The sequence below is a fragment of the Lampris incognitus genome, chromosome 11, assembly GCF_029633865.1.
Source record: "Lampris incognitus isolate fLamInc1 chromosome 11, fLamInc1.hap2, whole genome shotgun sequence".
NCBI lineage: Eukaryota > Metazoa > Chordata > Actinopteri > Lampriformes > Lampridae > Lampris > Lampris incognitus.
Genome location: NC_079221.1, coordinates 5,880,200 through 5,898,632, shown reverse-complemented (window position 1 = coordinate 5,898,632; position 18,433 = coordinate 5,880,200). Strand labels below are relative to the sequence as shown.

Below are 18,433 nucleotides of genomic sequence, written 5' to 3'. Positions count from 1 at the left end.
TTTAAATCCGCCTGCTTTGCACTTGACGTTTTGAGACACGTTTCAAAAGGTCGTAGTCAAGCTGCTCGCACAGGCGACCTCCGGGGGTCGTCGCTGTTGTTTTGGGTGGTGGTGGGGGGGGGGGCGTCTCGCTGCTGCCCAGCGGGGGTTCGGTCGATCGGAGCGATCGAAGCAAAGCGTCTGAGGCGGTCCCGCGTCTGAGGCGGTCCCACCGACCCAGATAACGGTGCGCGGCGCGACGCTGCCACGTCTGCGGGCTGCGTCCATCTTCACGGGATCAGAGGGCAGCAGCGCACTTCCTGTTATCCGCAGCGTTATAACAACGTTTCGATCAACGTCGTGATGCAAACCCACCACCACCACCACCACCACCACCCTCCCAGCCCCCCGCCCCCCGCCCCCCTTTGGCCTTTTAAACTCCGTTGCGCTCATCTGTTTCTTGCTCTACTTTGCACAGTTCCTGGTAGCCTTCCAGGGATGTTCTGCATTGCAATGCGGGGGTGGGGGTGGGTGGGGGTGGGGGTGGGGCTGAAGGGTGGTGGTGACGTGGCGATGAGATCTAACAGTGTAAGATAGATACACAGTGGTCACTTTGTTATGATTTCTGAGTGGTGTGGGGGGGGGAGCGGGGGGGGCGGGGCTTTCCGGACTCCGCGCGGAGCCTCGAGGTCAGAACGTGGAATCACGCGTCGACCAGGATTAGTACTTGCCGTGTTAATGACCCGCCCGTGGACCAGGCTGCTAATTATAAACTCATTCCGGCCCCAGCCCCGAGATACACCTCGGCGACCCAGCCCGGGGTGGTGCGTGTAGGCTGCCGTGGCCCCGTCTCGCGCCTCCAGTCCGCGTGAGTTCTCACATATACGAAGAATCCAGCTCGGTCCGACATGTGGTGAAGAACAAGAAGCGAGAGGGGAGGGGGGGGGCGGGGGGGTCCTATAAGCAGAGAAAAGAACAAAGACCCAAACGATGACCTAACAGCATCTGACAACATCTGCACAGAAGTAAAATAGCAACAAAAATTAAATCAAATCAAATTAAAAATTGCCAAGGAAATTCTGCACATCTCGGCTCTCGCGGTATTACGGTAATAATCAATCCGCCGAATTAACAAATAACAATCACTATTTATTCCACACGCTGTCGCGTTGTCCGTGCGCGAGGCCCCCGGGTCGTCCGTGCGCGCGGCTGCAGCTCGTGACAGCCAATGCGCATCCCGTGCAGTGTTTACGTGTCAGTCACGCGGCCCTCGCGTCCTCCTCCGCAGGCGGGAGGCGCCGTGTGCGGAGTTTGGGCCGGTGCGCGTTTGAACGCGGCGCTCCGACATGTGGCTCCGTGCGAGCAGGCCGACGGGGCGAGGCCCGGGTCTCGCGCACGAGGCGTGGCGCTGGAACACCGACCTCAGAACCTCTGAGTGTGATGGACCGAAATTCCGCCATTTATGACAGAAGGAAACTTACTAAAAAAAGCACTTTTGGCCTTTAGGGGAGAATGCGTACGATGGCGACGATGATGATGATGATGATGATGATGATGATGATGAATGATTGGGTGGACGCGGCTTTCATGTCAACACTAGCCTTAATGAGAATCTCACCTGACGACCGAGGTGAAGGCGGTGATGTGATCAGACAGATCGATAGATCGATAGATAGATCGATATAAACATTGTCATTGACACGATTTTGAGTCTTGAACGTCACCTCAATCACAATTTCGTATTTGATTATCTATCTATCTATCTATTAGATAGATAAATAATTAGATAAATATATAGATAGATAGATAGATAGATAGATAGATAGATAGATAGATAGATAGATAGATAGATAGATAGATAGATAGATAGATAGATAGATAGATAGATATAAACATTGTCATTGACACAATTTCCAGTCTTGAACGTCACTTCAATCACAATTTCGTATTTGATAATCAGATAGATAGATAGATAGATAAATAATTAGATAAATATAGATCGATATAAACATTGTCACTGACATGATTTTCAGTCTTGAATGTCACCTCAACCACAATTTCGTATTTGATCATGTTTATATCTATTTATTTATCTATCTATCTATCTATCTATCTATCTATCTATCTATCTATCTATCTATCTATCTATCTATCTATCTATCTATCTATCTATCTATCTATCTATCTATCTATCTATCTATCTATCTATATATACATAATTATTTATCTATTTATCTATCTAATAGATGGATAGATAGATTATCAAATACGAAATTGTGATTGAGGTGACGTTCAAGACTGAAAATCGTGTCAATGACAATGTTTATATCGATCTCTCTCTCTATCTCTCTCTCTCTCTATCTATCTATCTATCTATCTATTTATCTATTTATTTATTTATTTATTTATTTATCTATCTCTCTCTCTCTCTCTCTCTCTCTCTATCTATCTATCTATTTATCTATCTATTTATTTATCTATCTATCTATCTATATCTCTCTCTCTCTCTCTCTGTCTCTCTCTCTCTCTCTCTCTCTCTCTCTCTATCTATCTATTTATCTATCTATTTATTTATTTATTTATTTATCTCTCTCTCTCTCTCTCTCTCTCTCTCTCTCTCTATCTATCTATCTATCTATTTATTTATTTATGTATTTATTTATTTATCTATCTCTCTCTCTCTCTCTCTCCCTCTATCTATCTATCTATGTATGTATCTACCTATCTATTTATCTATTTATCTATTTATTTATTTATTTATTTATGTATTTATTTATTTATCTATCTCTCTCTCTCTCTCTCTCTCTCTCTCTCTCTCTCTCTCTATCTATCTATCTATTTATATATATATATATACTTATTTATTTATTTATCTATCTATCTATTAGACCGATAAATAGATAGATAGATAGACAGATAAATAGATAGATATAAACACTGTCATTGACATGATTTTCGGTCTTGAATGTCCCCTCGACCACACTTTCGTGTTTTGGCTCTCCCTGCTGCTGCTGCTGCGCGCGGCTCCGCGTGATGCCGGCTTGAGCTGGCCTCTAGGTCTAAAGTAGACCTGCTAACACAGCAACTAAGCCGGACTGGTCCTGACTCAGCGCTGCCATCACCTTTAAGTATTTACGGTTATTATTATTATTATTATTATCAGCCTCAGCAAATGTGGAAATCGTCCCAGTTCGTGTGGGGTTCCCTCCAGTGAGGATGACGACGGGCCTCTTCCTCCCCCTACGCTGAAGGCGCGGAGCGCTTCCTCCGGCCGTACCGGGGCTAGCAGGCCTTAAAGCCTGGACTAGCCTAGCCTAGCCTAGCCTTGCTGCCGCGCGCTGAAACGCTCGGGCCTGGGGATTTGTTTTGTTTTTCCGGCAGCACGGGGCAACGTGGGTTCGAATCCTGAAGGGGCGTAACGCTCAGAAGACCCCCTCTCCATCCGCTATGACGGGTCTGCAGAGGACGCGACAAACTGCACCGCTCTCCGCCCTGCGCAGACAGCGCCACCGACGGTGCCAACCCCCCCACCCCCACCCCCGTTACACCACCGTTACCCCCCCCCCTCTGTTTGTTCCCGTGTAAAGAAGACCCCCCCCCAACACAATGACGTGTCAAGATACGCTGCTGAACGCCGGCTGCGCCCCGACAGAAACCGACTGACCTCGATCACCTCACAGATATCACGCGTCATCCGTTATAACGTCCGTTATAACGCCGGAAAACCTTCCGTCGATCGATTTCGCCCGGACAAAAACGCCGAGATTATTATGGCGCAGGAGAGGAAATAACGGAGGTGACAAAAAAAAAAAAAAAATCAACAACACCCAAAAACGACTTTCTTCGGGTTAGGTCGTGCCCTCTAACTACGTGCGGGTTTTTCATGACTTGAATTTAAGCAGAACTGGGCCAGCTTGTCCAGATAAAGGGGGAGGGGGAGGGGGAGGGGGGGTCTCTAGAGCACTTTGTATTACTGAGGTTTCGTCGAGTGCAGCATGAATGAAGCTTCTGCCACTGCCGGGAAGAGGCTGCGAGGGGTCGTTGTCTCCGAGAGGCCGCGTGCAGCCTGGATCAGCCTCGGTTCTGTTCGGCTGGCATTTAAGGACGCGCTCCGCGAGCCGTCTACGCCTCTATTGGACCGTGTTGTGCAAAAAAAATAAAGTATGGAAAACAAGACGCGTCAGTAAATCTCCCGCTTTTCTTTTGGCGCCTCGTTTGATGGGCGCCTCATTAGGTTTTCCAGAAATGAGGCGATTTATTTATTTATTTATTTGTTTTATTGTTTCCTCTTCCTCCCACGGATTACCCGGTTCACCTCCGGGTCCACGGATTATGGCCGCGGTCCGTCGGTTCTGTCTGTACCTGCCTCGGGCTATGTACGTGTCTGTACTCTGTACCTACCTGGGACTATGTACGTATGTGTCTGTACCTAACTGGGACTATGTACGTATGTGTCTGTACCTACCTGGGACTATGTACGTATGTGTCTGTACCTACCTGGGACTATGTACGTATGTGTCTGTACCTACCTGGGACTATGTACGTATGTGTCTGTACCTACCTGGGACTATGTACGTATGTGTCTGTACCTACCTGGGACTATGTACGTATGTGTCTGTACCTACATGGGACTATGTATGTATGTGTCTGTACCTGCCTGGGACTATGTACGTATGTGTCTGTACCTACCTGGGACTATGTACGTATGTGTCTGTACTGGGACTATGTACGTATGTGTCTGTACCTACCTGGGACTATGTATGTATGTGTCTGTACCTACCTGGGACTATGTACGTATGTGTCTGTACCTACCTGGGACTATGTACGTATGTGTCTGTACCTACCTGGGACTATGTACGTATGTGTCTGTACCTACCTGGGACTATGTACGTATGTGTCTGTACCTACCTGGGACTATGTACGTATGTGTCTGTACCTACCTGGGACTATGTACGTATGTGTCTGTACCTACCTCTGACTGTGTCTGTACCTAACTGGGACTATGTACGTATGTGTCTGTACCTACCTGGGACTACGTATGTATGTGTCTGTACCTAACTGGGACTATGTACGTATGTGTCTGTACCTACCTGGGACTATGTACGTATGTGTCTGTACCTACCTGGGACTATGTACGTATGTGTCTGTACCTACCTCGGACTATGTACGTATGTGTCTGTACCTAACTGGGACTATGTACGTATGTGTCTGTACCTACCTCGGACTATGTACGTATGTGTCTGTGCCTACCTCGGACTATGTACGTATGTGTCTGTACCTAACTGGGACTATGTACGTATGTGTCTGTGCCTACCTCGGACTATGTACGTATGTGTCTGTACCTAACTGGGACTATGTACGTATGTGTCTGTACCTACCTCGGACTATGTACGTATGTGTCTGTACCTACCTGGGACTATGTACGTATGTGTCTGTACCTACCTGGGACTATGTACGTATGTGTCTGTACCTACCTGGGACTATGTACGTATGTGTCTGTACCTGCCTGGGACTATGTACGTATGTGTCTGTACCTACCTGGGACTATGTACGTATGTGTCTGTACCTACCTGGGACTATGTACGTATGTGTCTGTACCTACCTGGGACTATGTACGTATGTGTCTGTACCTACCTAGGACTATGTACGTATGTGTCTGTGCCTACCTGGGACTATGTACGTATGTGTCTGTGCCTACCTCGGACTGTGTATGTGTCCGTATCTACCTCTGACTGTGTCTGTACCTACCTCGGACTATGTACGTATGTGTCTGTACCTACCTAGGACTATGTACGTATGTGTCTGTGCCTACCTCGGACTGTGTATGTGTCCGTATCTACCTCTGACTGTGTCTGTACCTACCTCGGACTATGTACGTATGTGTCTGTACCTACCTCGGACTGTGTCTGTACCTACCTCGGACTACGTATGTATATGTCTGTACCTACCTCGGACTACGTATGGGGCCCGGTGGTCACGGGCTTTTAAAGAGGCTGCCGTCGGCTCTCTAATAAGTACAATATCGCCCTCTGGCGGTCGCTCTGCTCCTCAGCTATGGCCGACGGCCTCGGGCTGCTACAGACCCGCGCTGGTGACGGCGACGACCTGCGTTAACTTACCTCGTCGACGCGTTCGTCTCGCGCCGTAGCGACGTGACGATGTCCTCATGAACATTAATTAAGACTCATCCCAAATCTCCCCCCCTCCTCCCCCCTATCCGGGCTTTCGACTTTCTCCTGCACGTTCACCGCTCAAGTCTGCGGCTCCGTGAGGTCAGACCGGGACGCGGGGCGGACGGGCCAGTCCCGCCGGGTCGCTCCGGCGACCTCCTCCCAGTTCGGTCGCAGGTTCGATCGCAGGCCCAGCCAGCGGACCAAGCAGTCAAAGTGAAGTTTCGTCCATTCAGTGGCGTTGATGAATAAACGTGACCACTGAGTGGACGGGGGGTGGGGGGTAGGGGGTAGGGGGGGTGGGGAGGGTGGGGGGGATACTAGTTATGGAGCAGACCCCCCCTCCCCTCCCGTTATAAAGAACAGGGTCTACATTTCAGACGCAGCACCCGAGGAAGAGGGAAAAAAAAGAGAGAGAGAGAGAAAGAAGAGAAAGAGAGAAGAGGGGGCTTGAAAGGGGGCGCTATCGCCGGCCCGCGTCATAAAGTCATTTAGGCCAGACGTCTCGAGACGTCTAGCCGCTTCTATGGCTTTATTGGGCCGCGGCCTTCCTGCCTTAAAGCCATTACGCCCTGCAAGCCGGACAATAAAGCGGGGACGCGGACGACACCTCTCCCAATCGTAAACACTTTATTACCAAGTTCCTCCCGGGCTCTGTAACGGAATCCGCCCTTCCAGCCTATAAAACTCATACAGTTTGGAAAATAAAATAAGAAAAATAAGAAAAATTAGAAAATAAAATACCCGAAAAACAAACCGCCGCGCGCTGCGGCGGAAACTAGCCTTTCCAGAGACCCCCTTCGCTCTGACAGCTTTGCTTCAAAAAGTCGCTCCAGGTGTCCACAACACACACGCACACACACGCATACACACGCACGCATACACACGCATACACACGCACACACGCACTTTGGTTTCCTTCTGCACTGGGCCGCAGCGGTCATGTGTGCGGTTCGATCCCTCCGCGTCGCGGCGGGTCACACGCTGCTCCGCCGGGGCAGCGGCGCCTGGGCTCGGCAGCCGCTTCACCGGCACCCGGCGCCCGGTGCGGGGACGTGGAGGCGGGAGACGGCAGCCATGTTGGCCGGTGAAGGTGTAGTAAACCGACACGACTCGCGCGCGTCACAGGCCCGGCGAGAGGCCCCGTTCTGCCGCTCCCTGCGGGGAACGCCGCCTCCGTTGCAGGGCTGAGCACAACGTGCCGGAGGCCCGCCGACACCCCGTGCCGGAGGCCCGCCGACACCCCGCCGATCGCAGGTCTGCACAGCGCTTCAACGCCCCAAACACGTTCGGGAAAGTAGGTCAAAGCATCGCTCGATCTATTTCTTTCCCCCACTCCACATTGCTACACAAAGGACACTTCTATGGAAATATATATACACATACATATATATATAATATGTATATAATATATATATAATATTATACATATAGTATTTATATAGATATTATATACACACACATATATAATATGTATATAATATATATATAATATTATACATAGATTTATATAGATATTATATATACACATATATACATAATATGTATATAATATATATATAATATTATAAACATATTATTTATATAGATATTATATATACACATACATATATATAATATGTATATAATATGTGTATATATAGAATATTATATATAGATATTATATATACACACATATATAAATATACATACATATAATATGTATATAATCTATATATATAGAATATTATATATAGATATTATATATACACATATATAAATATATATACATACATACATATAATATGTATATAATAACATGATATATATCTATTATTTATATATATATAAATAATATATATATAATGTGATATATAGATATGATTTATATATAAATCATATCTATAAAAAATATAAATATAATATTATATATGTGTATATATATATGATATATATATATATGTATATTTATGCATTTCCAAACGGTAAAGAGCGGCGGGCGGGCGGGCGGAAGCAGCGCTAGTCCAGCGGCGGCTCCTCAGCGCGGGTATCTGCGAGGATTCTCGAAATTCCCTCGGATGCAACGAAGACAATAAAATAAAACCAAAACACAACAAAAACCAATCCGAGCCGGATAGTTCGAGGCTGCTTCTTTTTTCTTCCCCTCCGTGTAAATAAAATAAAATGAAAATAAAATAAAAGCAGATATAGTTTGGCAGTCTAGAAATTCCTGTACATTTTGTTTCTTTTTTTTGTTTTGTTTTGTTTTTTCGCTGCTGGCGGAAAAAAGGAGAGCGAGACGTGGGGGGGGGGGGAGAGGGGGTTGATTCCGAGTCCTGCCCGCTGATCCGGATCTCAGGCTCAAACCTGCAGGAGCCCGAGCGGGGTTCTAGTCGTGATTTTCTTGCAAAACATCACATGTGTCCGACCGCTTGAGCCGACCCGGAGCGGGGGGTGGGGATGGGGTGGGGATGGGTGGGTTCGGGTCTATAGATGCTCCTTGCCGCTCTTCTCTCTGTTCATCTTCTTCATCTTCATCCTCCGGTTCTGGAACCAGATCTTCACCTGCCTCTCGGTCAGGCTGAGGATGCGGGCCACCTCGTAGCGGCGGTCCCGGGTCAGGTACATGTTGTAGAGGAACTCCTTCTCCAGCTCCAGGGTCTGGTATTTGGTGTAGGGGCACCGCTTCTTCCTCGTCGAGCGCGCGTGAATCCAGTTGGCCGCCGGGTTGTCTGCAGAAAGGGGGGCAGAGAGCGCACGCACGCACGCACGCACGCACGCACGCACGCAACACAAAAACACACACGCACGAAAGAGAATACGTGAGACGGATGATGCGTTGTGCATGCAGCGAGTTCGAGACCGGGCTCGGCGGCCCGGTGTTGGGCGGGTTTTTCCCCCCCACGCTTTCCCCGCGAGTCGACCCAGTCGTGGTTTAGCACGAGACACTTTTATAGGTTAGTAAAACCTCGGGCTTTACACAGCCCGCTCGTACAGTTGGTAGGGCTGTAAATCAAGGGGGAGGGGGGGGTGGTGTGTTGGGTGGGGGGGGGGGGCGATATTTGGTTTACTTACTTGGGTCAAGTTGTTGTTGTTTCTCCTCTTTGGGCTCGGCCCGGCTCGGCGCGCCGGCCGTCCTGCCGCTGTGCTCTTTGGCCGCCTTCTCGGCGCACCCGTGGAGCCCGCAGGCGAACTCGCCGGCCGCCGACCGCGACTCGGCGTCGAAGGCGGCGGCGGCGTCGCACTCGGCGCCCTTCGGCGCCAGCAGAGCCGGAGCCGGAGCCGGAGCCGGAGCCTCGGGCTTGGCGGTCCGGCCGCCGGGCGCGGGGAAGCCGGAGAGCGGAACGTGGTTGGATATGGGCTCGATCCACGAGCGGACGTATCGGCCGTCGGCGGCGGAGAGGTGGGGCTGGTGGTGGTGGTGGTGGTGGTGGTGGTGCACGTACGGATGATAGAGCCCCGGCAGCGCGGCGGCGGACTGCGGGTGAACCGAGGACCAGGACGACGGGTAGACGGCGGACTTGGGGGCGAAATTGCACGAGGAGAAGTCCGCGTTGCCGCTCGCGCCCCCCGCACCTGACGGCGGCGGCGGCGGCGGCGGCCTCGAGGTCACCGTGTGCGGAGCCTGGATGAAGCGCGCGCCGTACACGTCCTCCGCCTCGTGCCCGATGACGGGGTCGGCGTAGCAGTTGCCGAGAGCGCCACTGGTCGACATGTTTTGACGTCCGCGCGCTCTTATAGAAGGTTACAGTGTTGCGGGACGCTTCCCCCCTCCAGCGATCTCGCCGTATTTTCGCTGGGCCCCGGCTGCGGGGATTGGTTACCGCGCTCACGTGACCGTATTTACTAATACGGCGAGTAAATCAGCCCGCTGATAGCCGCGCGCTTTAATTTGCCTTTTCATTTCAGAAAAATAATAACGAGGGGGGGGGGGAGGGGGAGGGGGGGAGGGAGGGAGAGGGGGGGTGTCCTGGTTCTCGCGCAGGAGAAGGAGGTACGGAAAAAGGCTCGAGATGAGCGCGGCGTGTGTGTGTGTACGGTTCTGGACGGTGCCGGACTATACGGTTCAGATGGGACTGGTGTAGTCCTGCGTTCTCGTGCCCCCACCTCCCACCTCCACCTCCTCACGAGCTGTCAGAGCTGATGTCTGATAAGTTGACGTATGCAGACTCCTTCTCACGCCGCCATCGCAGCCCAGCGCCAGTAAAGCGCTTTATGGACTGACGGGCCTCGTAAAGCCGATGCCGTAAAATAACACGCGCCGTTTCCGTTCAGCTCGCGCTGTGTATTGTTTAATTCCTGCTCGGCGGGGTTTTCCTTCTTCTTCTTCTGCTTCTTCTTCTTCTTCTTCTTCTTCTTCTTCTTCTCCTTCTTCTTCTTCTGTAGCTGTCGCGGGAGCGGCGTGGGGGAAATGAACGAGAGGCCGTAATAACTTTATTATGTATCAATAAATGTTTACGAGGTGCGCGTGATTATACGCGCCTCTAATAAAAACGGACTCGAGCGCACAACAAAGTTTATTTCGGGGTTTGCTGCCCGGAAGGTTGAATTGAACGCGACTTGGATTTTGTTTTAATTATAATTGATGCCACGGAGCACTGGGTGGGGGTGGGTGGTGGGGGGGTGGGTGGTGTTTTTGCTGACCTTCAAGTCAAGGTTGAGCCCGCTTCTCACGAGCTCAAGACTCCCATCAAACTTATGACACGTTACCATAAATGGGGCTGGAGCTGGGGAGGGGGAGGGGGAGGGGGGGCTGGCGAGTCCGGTAGGACCGGGAGAGAGGAGTCCAGGAGAAGGAAGCCACGGACCCAGCGGACTCCCGCCGCCGCCGCGGGAACAAGTGGACTCGGCGCTGGAAGGCCGGATGTGTAGGATCGGCTGCTGTGCAGGATCCTGAAAGCTAGAATAAATCCTGCACACGTGTCCAGGCCAGCTCGGCCTACTCCTCCTGGGCCCGAGCAGCTTCTGGGGCCCGAGGAGCTCCTGGGCCCGAGGAGCTCCTGGGCCCGAGGAGCTCCTGGGCCGGAGGAGCTTCTGGGCCCGAGGAGCTTCTGGGCCCGAGGAGCTTCTGGGCCCGAGGAGCTTCTGGGCCCGAGGAGCTCCTCCGTCACGCTGCATCTCACCGGCCCTCTCTTTGCACGGGGCTTGTTTTTTTTTTTTTTTAAACGTGCAAAAATCAAACTTTCACCACGAAGTTTGATTTTTGCACGTCCCCCCTCCTCTCCCCCTTCCTCCTCCCCTCCTCTCCACCCTCCTCTCCACCCTCTCCACCGAGCAGGACATGTTCTGCAAAAGACACAAAACAATCCCGTGTATGTATGAAGGATCCCACAAAAACGTGGAAGACCCGATAGTGCTAAAACACGCGCGCGCGCGCGCGCGCACACACTCACACACTCACCCACCCACCCACCCACCCACCCCACACACACACACACACACACACACACACACACACATTAACCTTGCCTCGTGGGGTTCGGAGTTTGGGCTCGCGGTACTTTCCATTTTTCGTGGAATCCCCGAAAAGCCCAAAAGCACATCAGACCCGACCGGCAGGTTTTTATGGCACAAAAACACAAAAAAAAAACACACAAAAAAACACAAAAACAAAAACGCGGCTGTAGTAACTCCAACCCAAGAAGTTCGTCAGTTTAAGCAGCCGCATAAAACCAGAAGGCCAATTAAATTGTAATTTGGTGGGGAGGGGGGGGGCTTCCGGGTGGGGTGGGGGGGGGAGAGTTAAAATGGTGTGTGAATGACAAACAAGCGGCCCCGCGACTGTGCTGCTGGCCCGGACTCTAATCTGGTGTAGACGGGCTGCGGGATTCACCTGCGGGACTTGGGGGGGGTGGGGGGGTGGGGGGGGGCAGCGGGGTCCTTCCCTTCTGCACGGTGGGTTTTGTGTTGTTTTTTCCACGCAGAACGTGGGACGCGTGCAAGTGCAAGACGCTGGCATAGCGGCACGCGGGCACAGCGGCACGCGGGCACAGCGGCACGCGGGCATAGCAGGGACCCTCTGCCAGGGGGCCGAACCCCCCCTCCCCCCCCCGCGGCGCGGGGCAGCGGATACGGCCGGCGACATGCGCCAAAAAGCGCATCGCACGCAGGCCAGCTCGGTAATGAGTAGTAGGCTGATGGGTGGGGGGGGGAGGGGGAGGGGGTGAGGGAGGGGGGAGAGAGGGGAGGAGGGGGGCAACACTACGGAACAGGGTGGTTTGACAATCTATTTATTGCAGGATACATGCCACAAACATGCAGTATTTTTTCACAGATTAACATTGCTGGACGCCACCACGCACGGGGGCTCTCTGGACACGTGCTGGCTGGCTGGCCTGCACGCACGCACGCACGCGGGAGCACCTCTGCCACACGCGCACGACACTCCATGTGCTTTCACGCCCGCGACTCTTGTCTATCTTTTAAAGGCTGGTCGCCGTGGCAACATCTTCTCGAGACACGACAGCATACCTATAGCAATGTCTTCTGCTGGGAAGTGGACAACGTTACGTCGACGTGTACCCCAATAATTTAAGACTTTGAAGTGTTTACCCTGTGATAAAATTAAACCGAAACAATACAAAAAGTACACAACACCGCACCAAATTATACAAAATAACAAAACAAAAACAAAAAACAGGACAAAACAAAAACAATGGCATACAGTCACAGTTTCCGTGAGATTGAGGGCTGAAACGTCCGATGCTGCTTCTGCGTTAAACTGGAGAGTCGTCGGCGAGGGGGGGGGGGCGGCGGCGGCGCGCATGCGCGCTCACGAAAAGGTGAGACTGGAGGTGAGTTCTCGGATGCGGTTTTCCCTGCTCATTTTCTTAAGTTTCATCCTGCGGTTCTGGAACCAGATCTTGACCTGCCTGTCCGTCAGGTTGACGCTCTTGCTGATCTCTAGGCGGCGCTCTCGCGTCAGATACATGTTGAACAGGAACTCCTTCTCCAGCTCCAGCGTCTGGTGCTTGGTGTAGGGGCACCTCTTCTTTCGCCCGCTCTTGGCGGTTAACCAGTTGCTCGTCGGCGTGTCGGCCTTGCAGAGCGGCTCTGAAAGAGACGGCAGAGACAAGGAGAGGATAAACAGATCCAGAACAGGATAAACAGATCCAGAACAGCATAAACAGATCCAGAACAGGATAAACAGATCCAGAACAGCATAAACAGAACCGGAACAGAATAAACAGATCCGGAACAGAATACACAGATCCAGAACAGAGTACACAGATCCAGAACAGAATAAACAGATCCAGAAAAAGAATAAACAGATCCAGAAAAGAATAAAGATATCCAGAAAACAATAAACACACCGGGAAAAGAATAAACACACCCAGAACAGAATAAACTGATCCAGAACAGAATAAACTGATCCAGAACAGAATAAACAGACCCAGAACAGAATAAACTGATCCAGAACAGAATAAACTGATCCAGAACAGAATAAACAGACCCAGAACAAAATAAACAGACCCAGAAAAGAATAAACTGATCCAGAACAGAATAAACTGATCCAGAACAGAATAAACAGACCCAGAAAAGAACACCAACACGTCACAATGGCACGCGGGCCTCACTTTGAGCAGCGGGTCGCCACTTTCAGGGTGCCACGAGCAGCGTGGACCACAATTTTACCCCCCCCCCAAAATAAAAGGTCGGCCTTTTATTAGGCCCATTACACGCGCGGTGAGCGCGACACCGAGGCAGCCAAACACAACCGCGCGCGCCTTCTAACGGCGTCGTTTCCACGACCTGCACGTGCGACAGAACTAAATAGTGCCACCAAAGTTCACCCGCACCTAGACCTGCGGACCCGACCTCAGACGTAGACCTGATGAAGCCGGCACGTGCGGAACTCGATGAAACATGCGAACGCTTTATGAGAACAGCAAAGGAGGAAGCGCGGCAACGTTTCCACTTTCAGTTCTGCAATCATTTCGGAGTGTGTGCGTGTGTGTGTGTGTGTGTGCGCGAGAGAGAGTGTGTGTGCGTGCGCGCGCGCGCGCGTGTGATATCGTGGAAGTTACTTGCATTAACTTTTGTCGTGTCTGACGACACGAGATCAAAAGTGGTAGTTAGTGCTCGTGCTTCAATTAAGAGCAGGGGGAAAGGGGGCTTTCGATTTTAAAAGAAGAAGAAGAAGAAGAAGAAGAAGAAGAAGAAGAAGAAGAAGAAGAAGAAGAAGAAGAAGCAGCAACGGGCCGTGCCTCGGTTCCGCGGTCGTCCGCGGTGCCTGTTTTATTGCGAGCGCGGCTCTCATTAAAGGTTACGACTGCGGGCTTGTTTGTGTTTTACGCGGCTTTTACGAGGCGGCCGCGCTCGCCTTGCAGCGCCACAGCCGCCACCGCTCCCCCCCACCCACCACCACCCCCTCGCCTCGCTGGACCACAGTGCACCCACCTTTCGCCTCCTTCGGAGGCAGCTCGGGGCTGGAGACGGGGGCTTCGACGGAGCGGCTCTTCTCTTCCGCGTTCGACCTCGGATCCGGACTGGCCGCGGGGGCGGGGGCGGCCGCGGTGGGCGTCCGGCCGCCGTTCAGCGGCGCCTCTCCCGCGCCGGCGTCCGCCCCGGCGTAGGAGGAGGAGGACGACCGGGACTTCGGGGGGACGCGGCTGAGCTGCATCAGCGTGCCGGTGCCGTTGGGGCTGCCCGGCGGCGCGTCGTGGCAGTAGTCCTGCTGGTGTTTCCCGTTGGCGTAAGTTTGACTCAGTCTGAAATAGCCCGGGACCGGGATCTCGGGACCGTCGAGCGGGCAGGAGTCGGGGAGGATGCTCGAGTACGCGGGGACGTCTGACGCGGCAACTTTGGCTCGCTTGTCGGAGTACATGCAGCAGTTGCTCTCCTCCTTGATGCTCTGCGAGAAGGTGCAGCTTGACATCTGGCCGGGCGGCTCCAGCCTGCAAGACCGGCTCGGGTCGGTCCAGTTATCTAGCTGAGGTATGTACGAGTGGACGTTCATGCCCATGTTCTGGTGGTTGACCTCCCCTCGCTTGCCGAACGCCGGCAGGAGTCCACAGGTTTGCATTCCGTAAGTCCCCACGTCGGCGCCGGGCGGCACGTACATGCCGCCGCCGTTGCCGTAGAAGCCGTCCGTCCTGCACGCGCCAATCAAGGAGTCCACCAGAAACGTGTTGGCCGCGGGGGAGCTGCCGGGGAACGACATGCTTTTTTGGGGGGGGGGGTCCGAGTCCTAGGACGGCGAGAGGTGTCCTTTGTGAGCGGACATGTCCAGGAAAAACAAGCTCGGCGGCGGCGGCGCGGCGGCAGGCAGGACGCCTCGCTACTGCCACATGACGAGCCCACCAATGAGATTTGAAAATGGCCTTGAGACGGCAGCCTCCTCTCCCCTGCGCGCGGACGCGCCGGCGCGCGCCTCGCCTCGCCTCGCAGACGTGGTCAACAGCGACACCTAGAACACGGACTTGAAATTGGTTTCGAGACCCGCGAAGGGCACCCCGACCCCTCTCCCTACTCCATCTCCCTCTCTCCTCTTACCTGAAGAAGGAATCCGGAATTAAAAACAGCGACGCGTTTCAGACCCTCATTTAACGCGTGAAACGCATCCGTGCATTGGTGTGCGCGCGTGTATGTGCGCGTGCGGGGGGGTGGGCATATATGTGCGCGCGTGTGCGTGTAACCTACATGACGCATATTGGCGACAACTGCAGAATGGCCCTCGAACCTTAAGATATTGTGCCAGTGGGGGTTTTTTTTTTTTGCAAAGTGAAATTCAGCCACTGACTTGGGTGGCTGTGTTGTTTCTTCTCTTGCAGGATAAATAAAAACTCATTAACCTGCGAAACTCGCTCGGTCCAGAAGGCCGCTCCGGCGCTTTTGTTCGTTGCTGGGTTTTGGCGTCGCTCCGGTGTTAAAGAGCCACTTGGCGGACGGACACCAACTCGTCCAGCTCGCCTACAACGAAACAAGACGGACTCACAAGGTCTAATCTCCTCTCCACAATATTCATGAATATTCTCAATATTCTCCGCAATATTCATGAATATTCTCCACAATATTAAAGGATATTATCCACAATATTAAAGGATATTCTCAATATTCTCCACAATATTCATGAATATTCTCAATATTCTCCACAATATTCATGAATATTCTCAATATTCTCCACAATATTCAAGAATATTCTCAATATTCTCCACAATATTCGTGAATATTCTCAATATTCTCCACAATCTTCAAGAATATTCTCCACAATATTAAAGGATATTCTCCACAATATTCGTGAATATTCTCAATATTCTCCACAATATTCATGAATATTCTCCACAATATTAAAGGATATTCTCCACAATATTCGTGAATATTCTCAATATTCTCCACAATATTAAAGAATATTCTCAATATTCTCCACAATATTCATGAATATTCTCAATATTCTCCACAATATTCAAGAATATTCTCAATATTCTCCACAATAGTATTGAATATTCTCAATATTGTCCACAATTCTAATGAATTTGCTCAATATTCTCCACAATATTTAAGAATATTCTCCACAATATTAATGAATATTCTCAATATTCCCCACAATATTAATGAATATCATCCACAATATTAATGAATATTCTCAATATTCTCCACAATATTAATGAATATTCTTAATATTCTCCACAATATTAATGAATATTCTCAATTTTCTCCACAATATTAATGAAACTTCTCCACAATATGAATGTTCTCAATTTTCTCCACAATATTAATGAATATTCTCCACAATATGAATGAATATTCTCAATTTTCTCCACAATATTAATGAATAATCTCCACAATATTAATGAACATTCTCAATATTCTCCACAATATTAATGAACATTCTCAATATTCTCCACAATATTCAACACGTCGACCAGTCACGTACAAGTACACAGAACACACACTCTTTGTGGCTGCAGCGCGATGCCGCCTTCACGGTCACGCTCTCCAGTCTTTCATTTGTCTCTGATTAATTAGTTTGGTTTTAAAACGGGGGGGAAAGGCTGTTTTCTGCCCACAAGGCCAAACTCGGACGTTTCTTTTCTTTTCTTCCTGCCTTTCTTCCTTTCTTCTGGCGGACGTCCACGCGTAACGCTGGGAGCAGAGCAGAGGAGGCCGGTGTGGAGACTTCGCGTTATTTTGCTCGAGGATCAAAGTCGGTGGCGCGTGCTGTTTCTACGCCGCCTCGCCACGAACCAATCACAACCCAAATCAGTTTGCACCCCAAAATGAGAAATCACCGAATACCCAACACCGTGTTGCGCCTGTGGGTCGCCTGGGTGTGTGGACTGTGAATTGCGTGTGTGTGTGTGTGTGTGTGTGTGTGTGTGTGTGTGTGTGTGTGTGTGTGTGTGTGTGTGTGTGTGTATGTGTGTGTGTGTGTGTACACGCACATATGCCTACATATACATAGAAAAAGAAAAAAAATATGCATATGCATGTGCCGATTATATATATATATATATATATATATATATATATATATATATATATATGTGTGTGTGTGTGTGTGTGTGTGTGTGTGTACACGCACACACACACACAGTTGTCTATAGGACGTTTGGTGCGTAAAACCACAACTTCAAATACGCATCCCCCCCCCGTGCAGCCATGTAAAAGTCCTGTGCGACGGTCTGCAGGTTTGTCCTCGGAACAAACCCCCGCGTTAAAGGCGACGCCATGAAAACACAGAAAAGTCTGACGACATGGCGCCACCCAACTCCCTCCACACATGCTGCTCCGCTTTTACCCTTACTGCCAATGTCAGGAGCAAGATATCTGCCGTTATAAAGCTTTCTATCCATATCTGTATCTATCTATCTATATATACATACATATAGCTATATATATCTCTATATCTATATATAGATATAGATCTATATCTATATATATATATTATCTATTACATCTATATTCATGTATTTATCTATCTATCTATCTATCTATCTATCTATCTATCTATCTATCTATCTATCTAGATATATATCTATATATGTACATCTATATATCTATATATAATCTATATATAATCTATATTTATGTATAGATATATATAATATATACATGTCTGTATCTACCTATCTATATTTATATATATATCTATATATGTACATCTATATTTATGTATCTATATATCTATATATTATATATAGTCTATATATATATCTACCTATCTATATCTATATTTATATATCTATCTATATATGTATATCTATATTTATGTATCTGTATATAATCTATATATACATCTATATATATCTACATCTATATATAGATAGATATATTTATAGATAGATAGATAGATAGATAGATAG

General features: G+C 49.9%; 2 protein-coding genes across 2 annotated transcripts; both read right to left on the bottom strand.

Annotated features, from left to right (window-relative positions):
- Positions 1-8,114: 8,114 nt before the first annotated feature.
- On the bottom strand, positions 8,115-9,886 carry hoxd9a (homeobox D9a). The gene is made up of 2 exons (XM_056289952.1): positions 9,204-9,886; positions 8,115-8,860 (listed from the first exon to the last, which is right to left on the bottom strand). Exons 1-2 carry the CDS (start codon positions 9,841-9,843, stop codon positions 8,616-8,618), a joined length of 885 nt encoding a protein of 294 aa, XP_056145927.1. The 5' UTR covers positions 9,844-9,886; the 3' UTR covers positions 8,115-8,615.
- Positions 9,887-12,348: 2,462 nt separating this feature from the next.
- hoxd10a (homeobox D10a) lies at positions 12,349-15,349 on the bottom strand. The gene is made up of 2 exons (XM_056289950.1): positions 14,529-15,349; positions 12,349-13,181 (listed from the first exon to the last, which is right to left on the bottom strand). Exons 1-2 carry the CDS (start codon positions 15,289-15,291, stop codon positions 12,901-12,903), a joined length of 1,044 nt encoding a protein of 347 aa, XP_056145925.1. The 5' UTR covers positions 15,292-15,349; the 3' UTR covers positions 12,349-12,900.
- Positions 15,350-18,433: the final 3,084 nt, after the last annotated feature.

Bases quoted from the DNA above. Each gene is read 5' to 3' on its own strand.
- hoxd10a (XM_056289950.1), bottom strand. From the start codon at position 15,291: ATGTCGTTCCCCGGCAGCTCCCCCGCGGCCAACACGTTTCTGGTGGAC. The intron at 13,182-14,528 runs GTGGGTGCACTG...CGTCTCTTTCAG, and splicing joins GCCTCCGAAGGAGGCGAAAG to AGCCGCTCTGCAAGGCCGAC.
- hoxd9a (XM_056289952.1), bottom strand. From the start codon at position 9,843: ATGTCGACCAGTGGCGCTCTCGGCAACTGCTACGCCGACCCCGTCATC. The intron at 8,861-9,203 runs GTAAGTAAACCA...CCCTTTCTGCAG, and splicing joins ACAACAACAACTTGACCCAA to ACAACCCGGCGGCCAACTGG.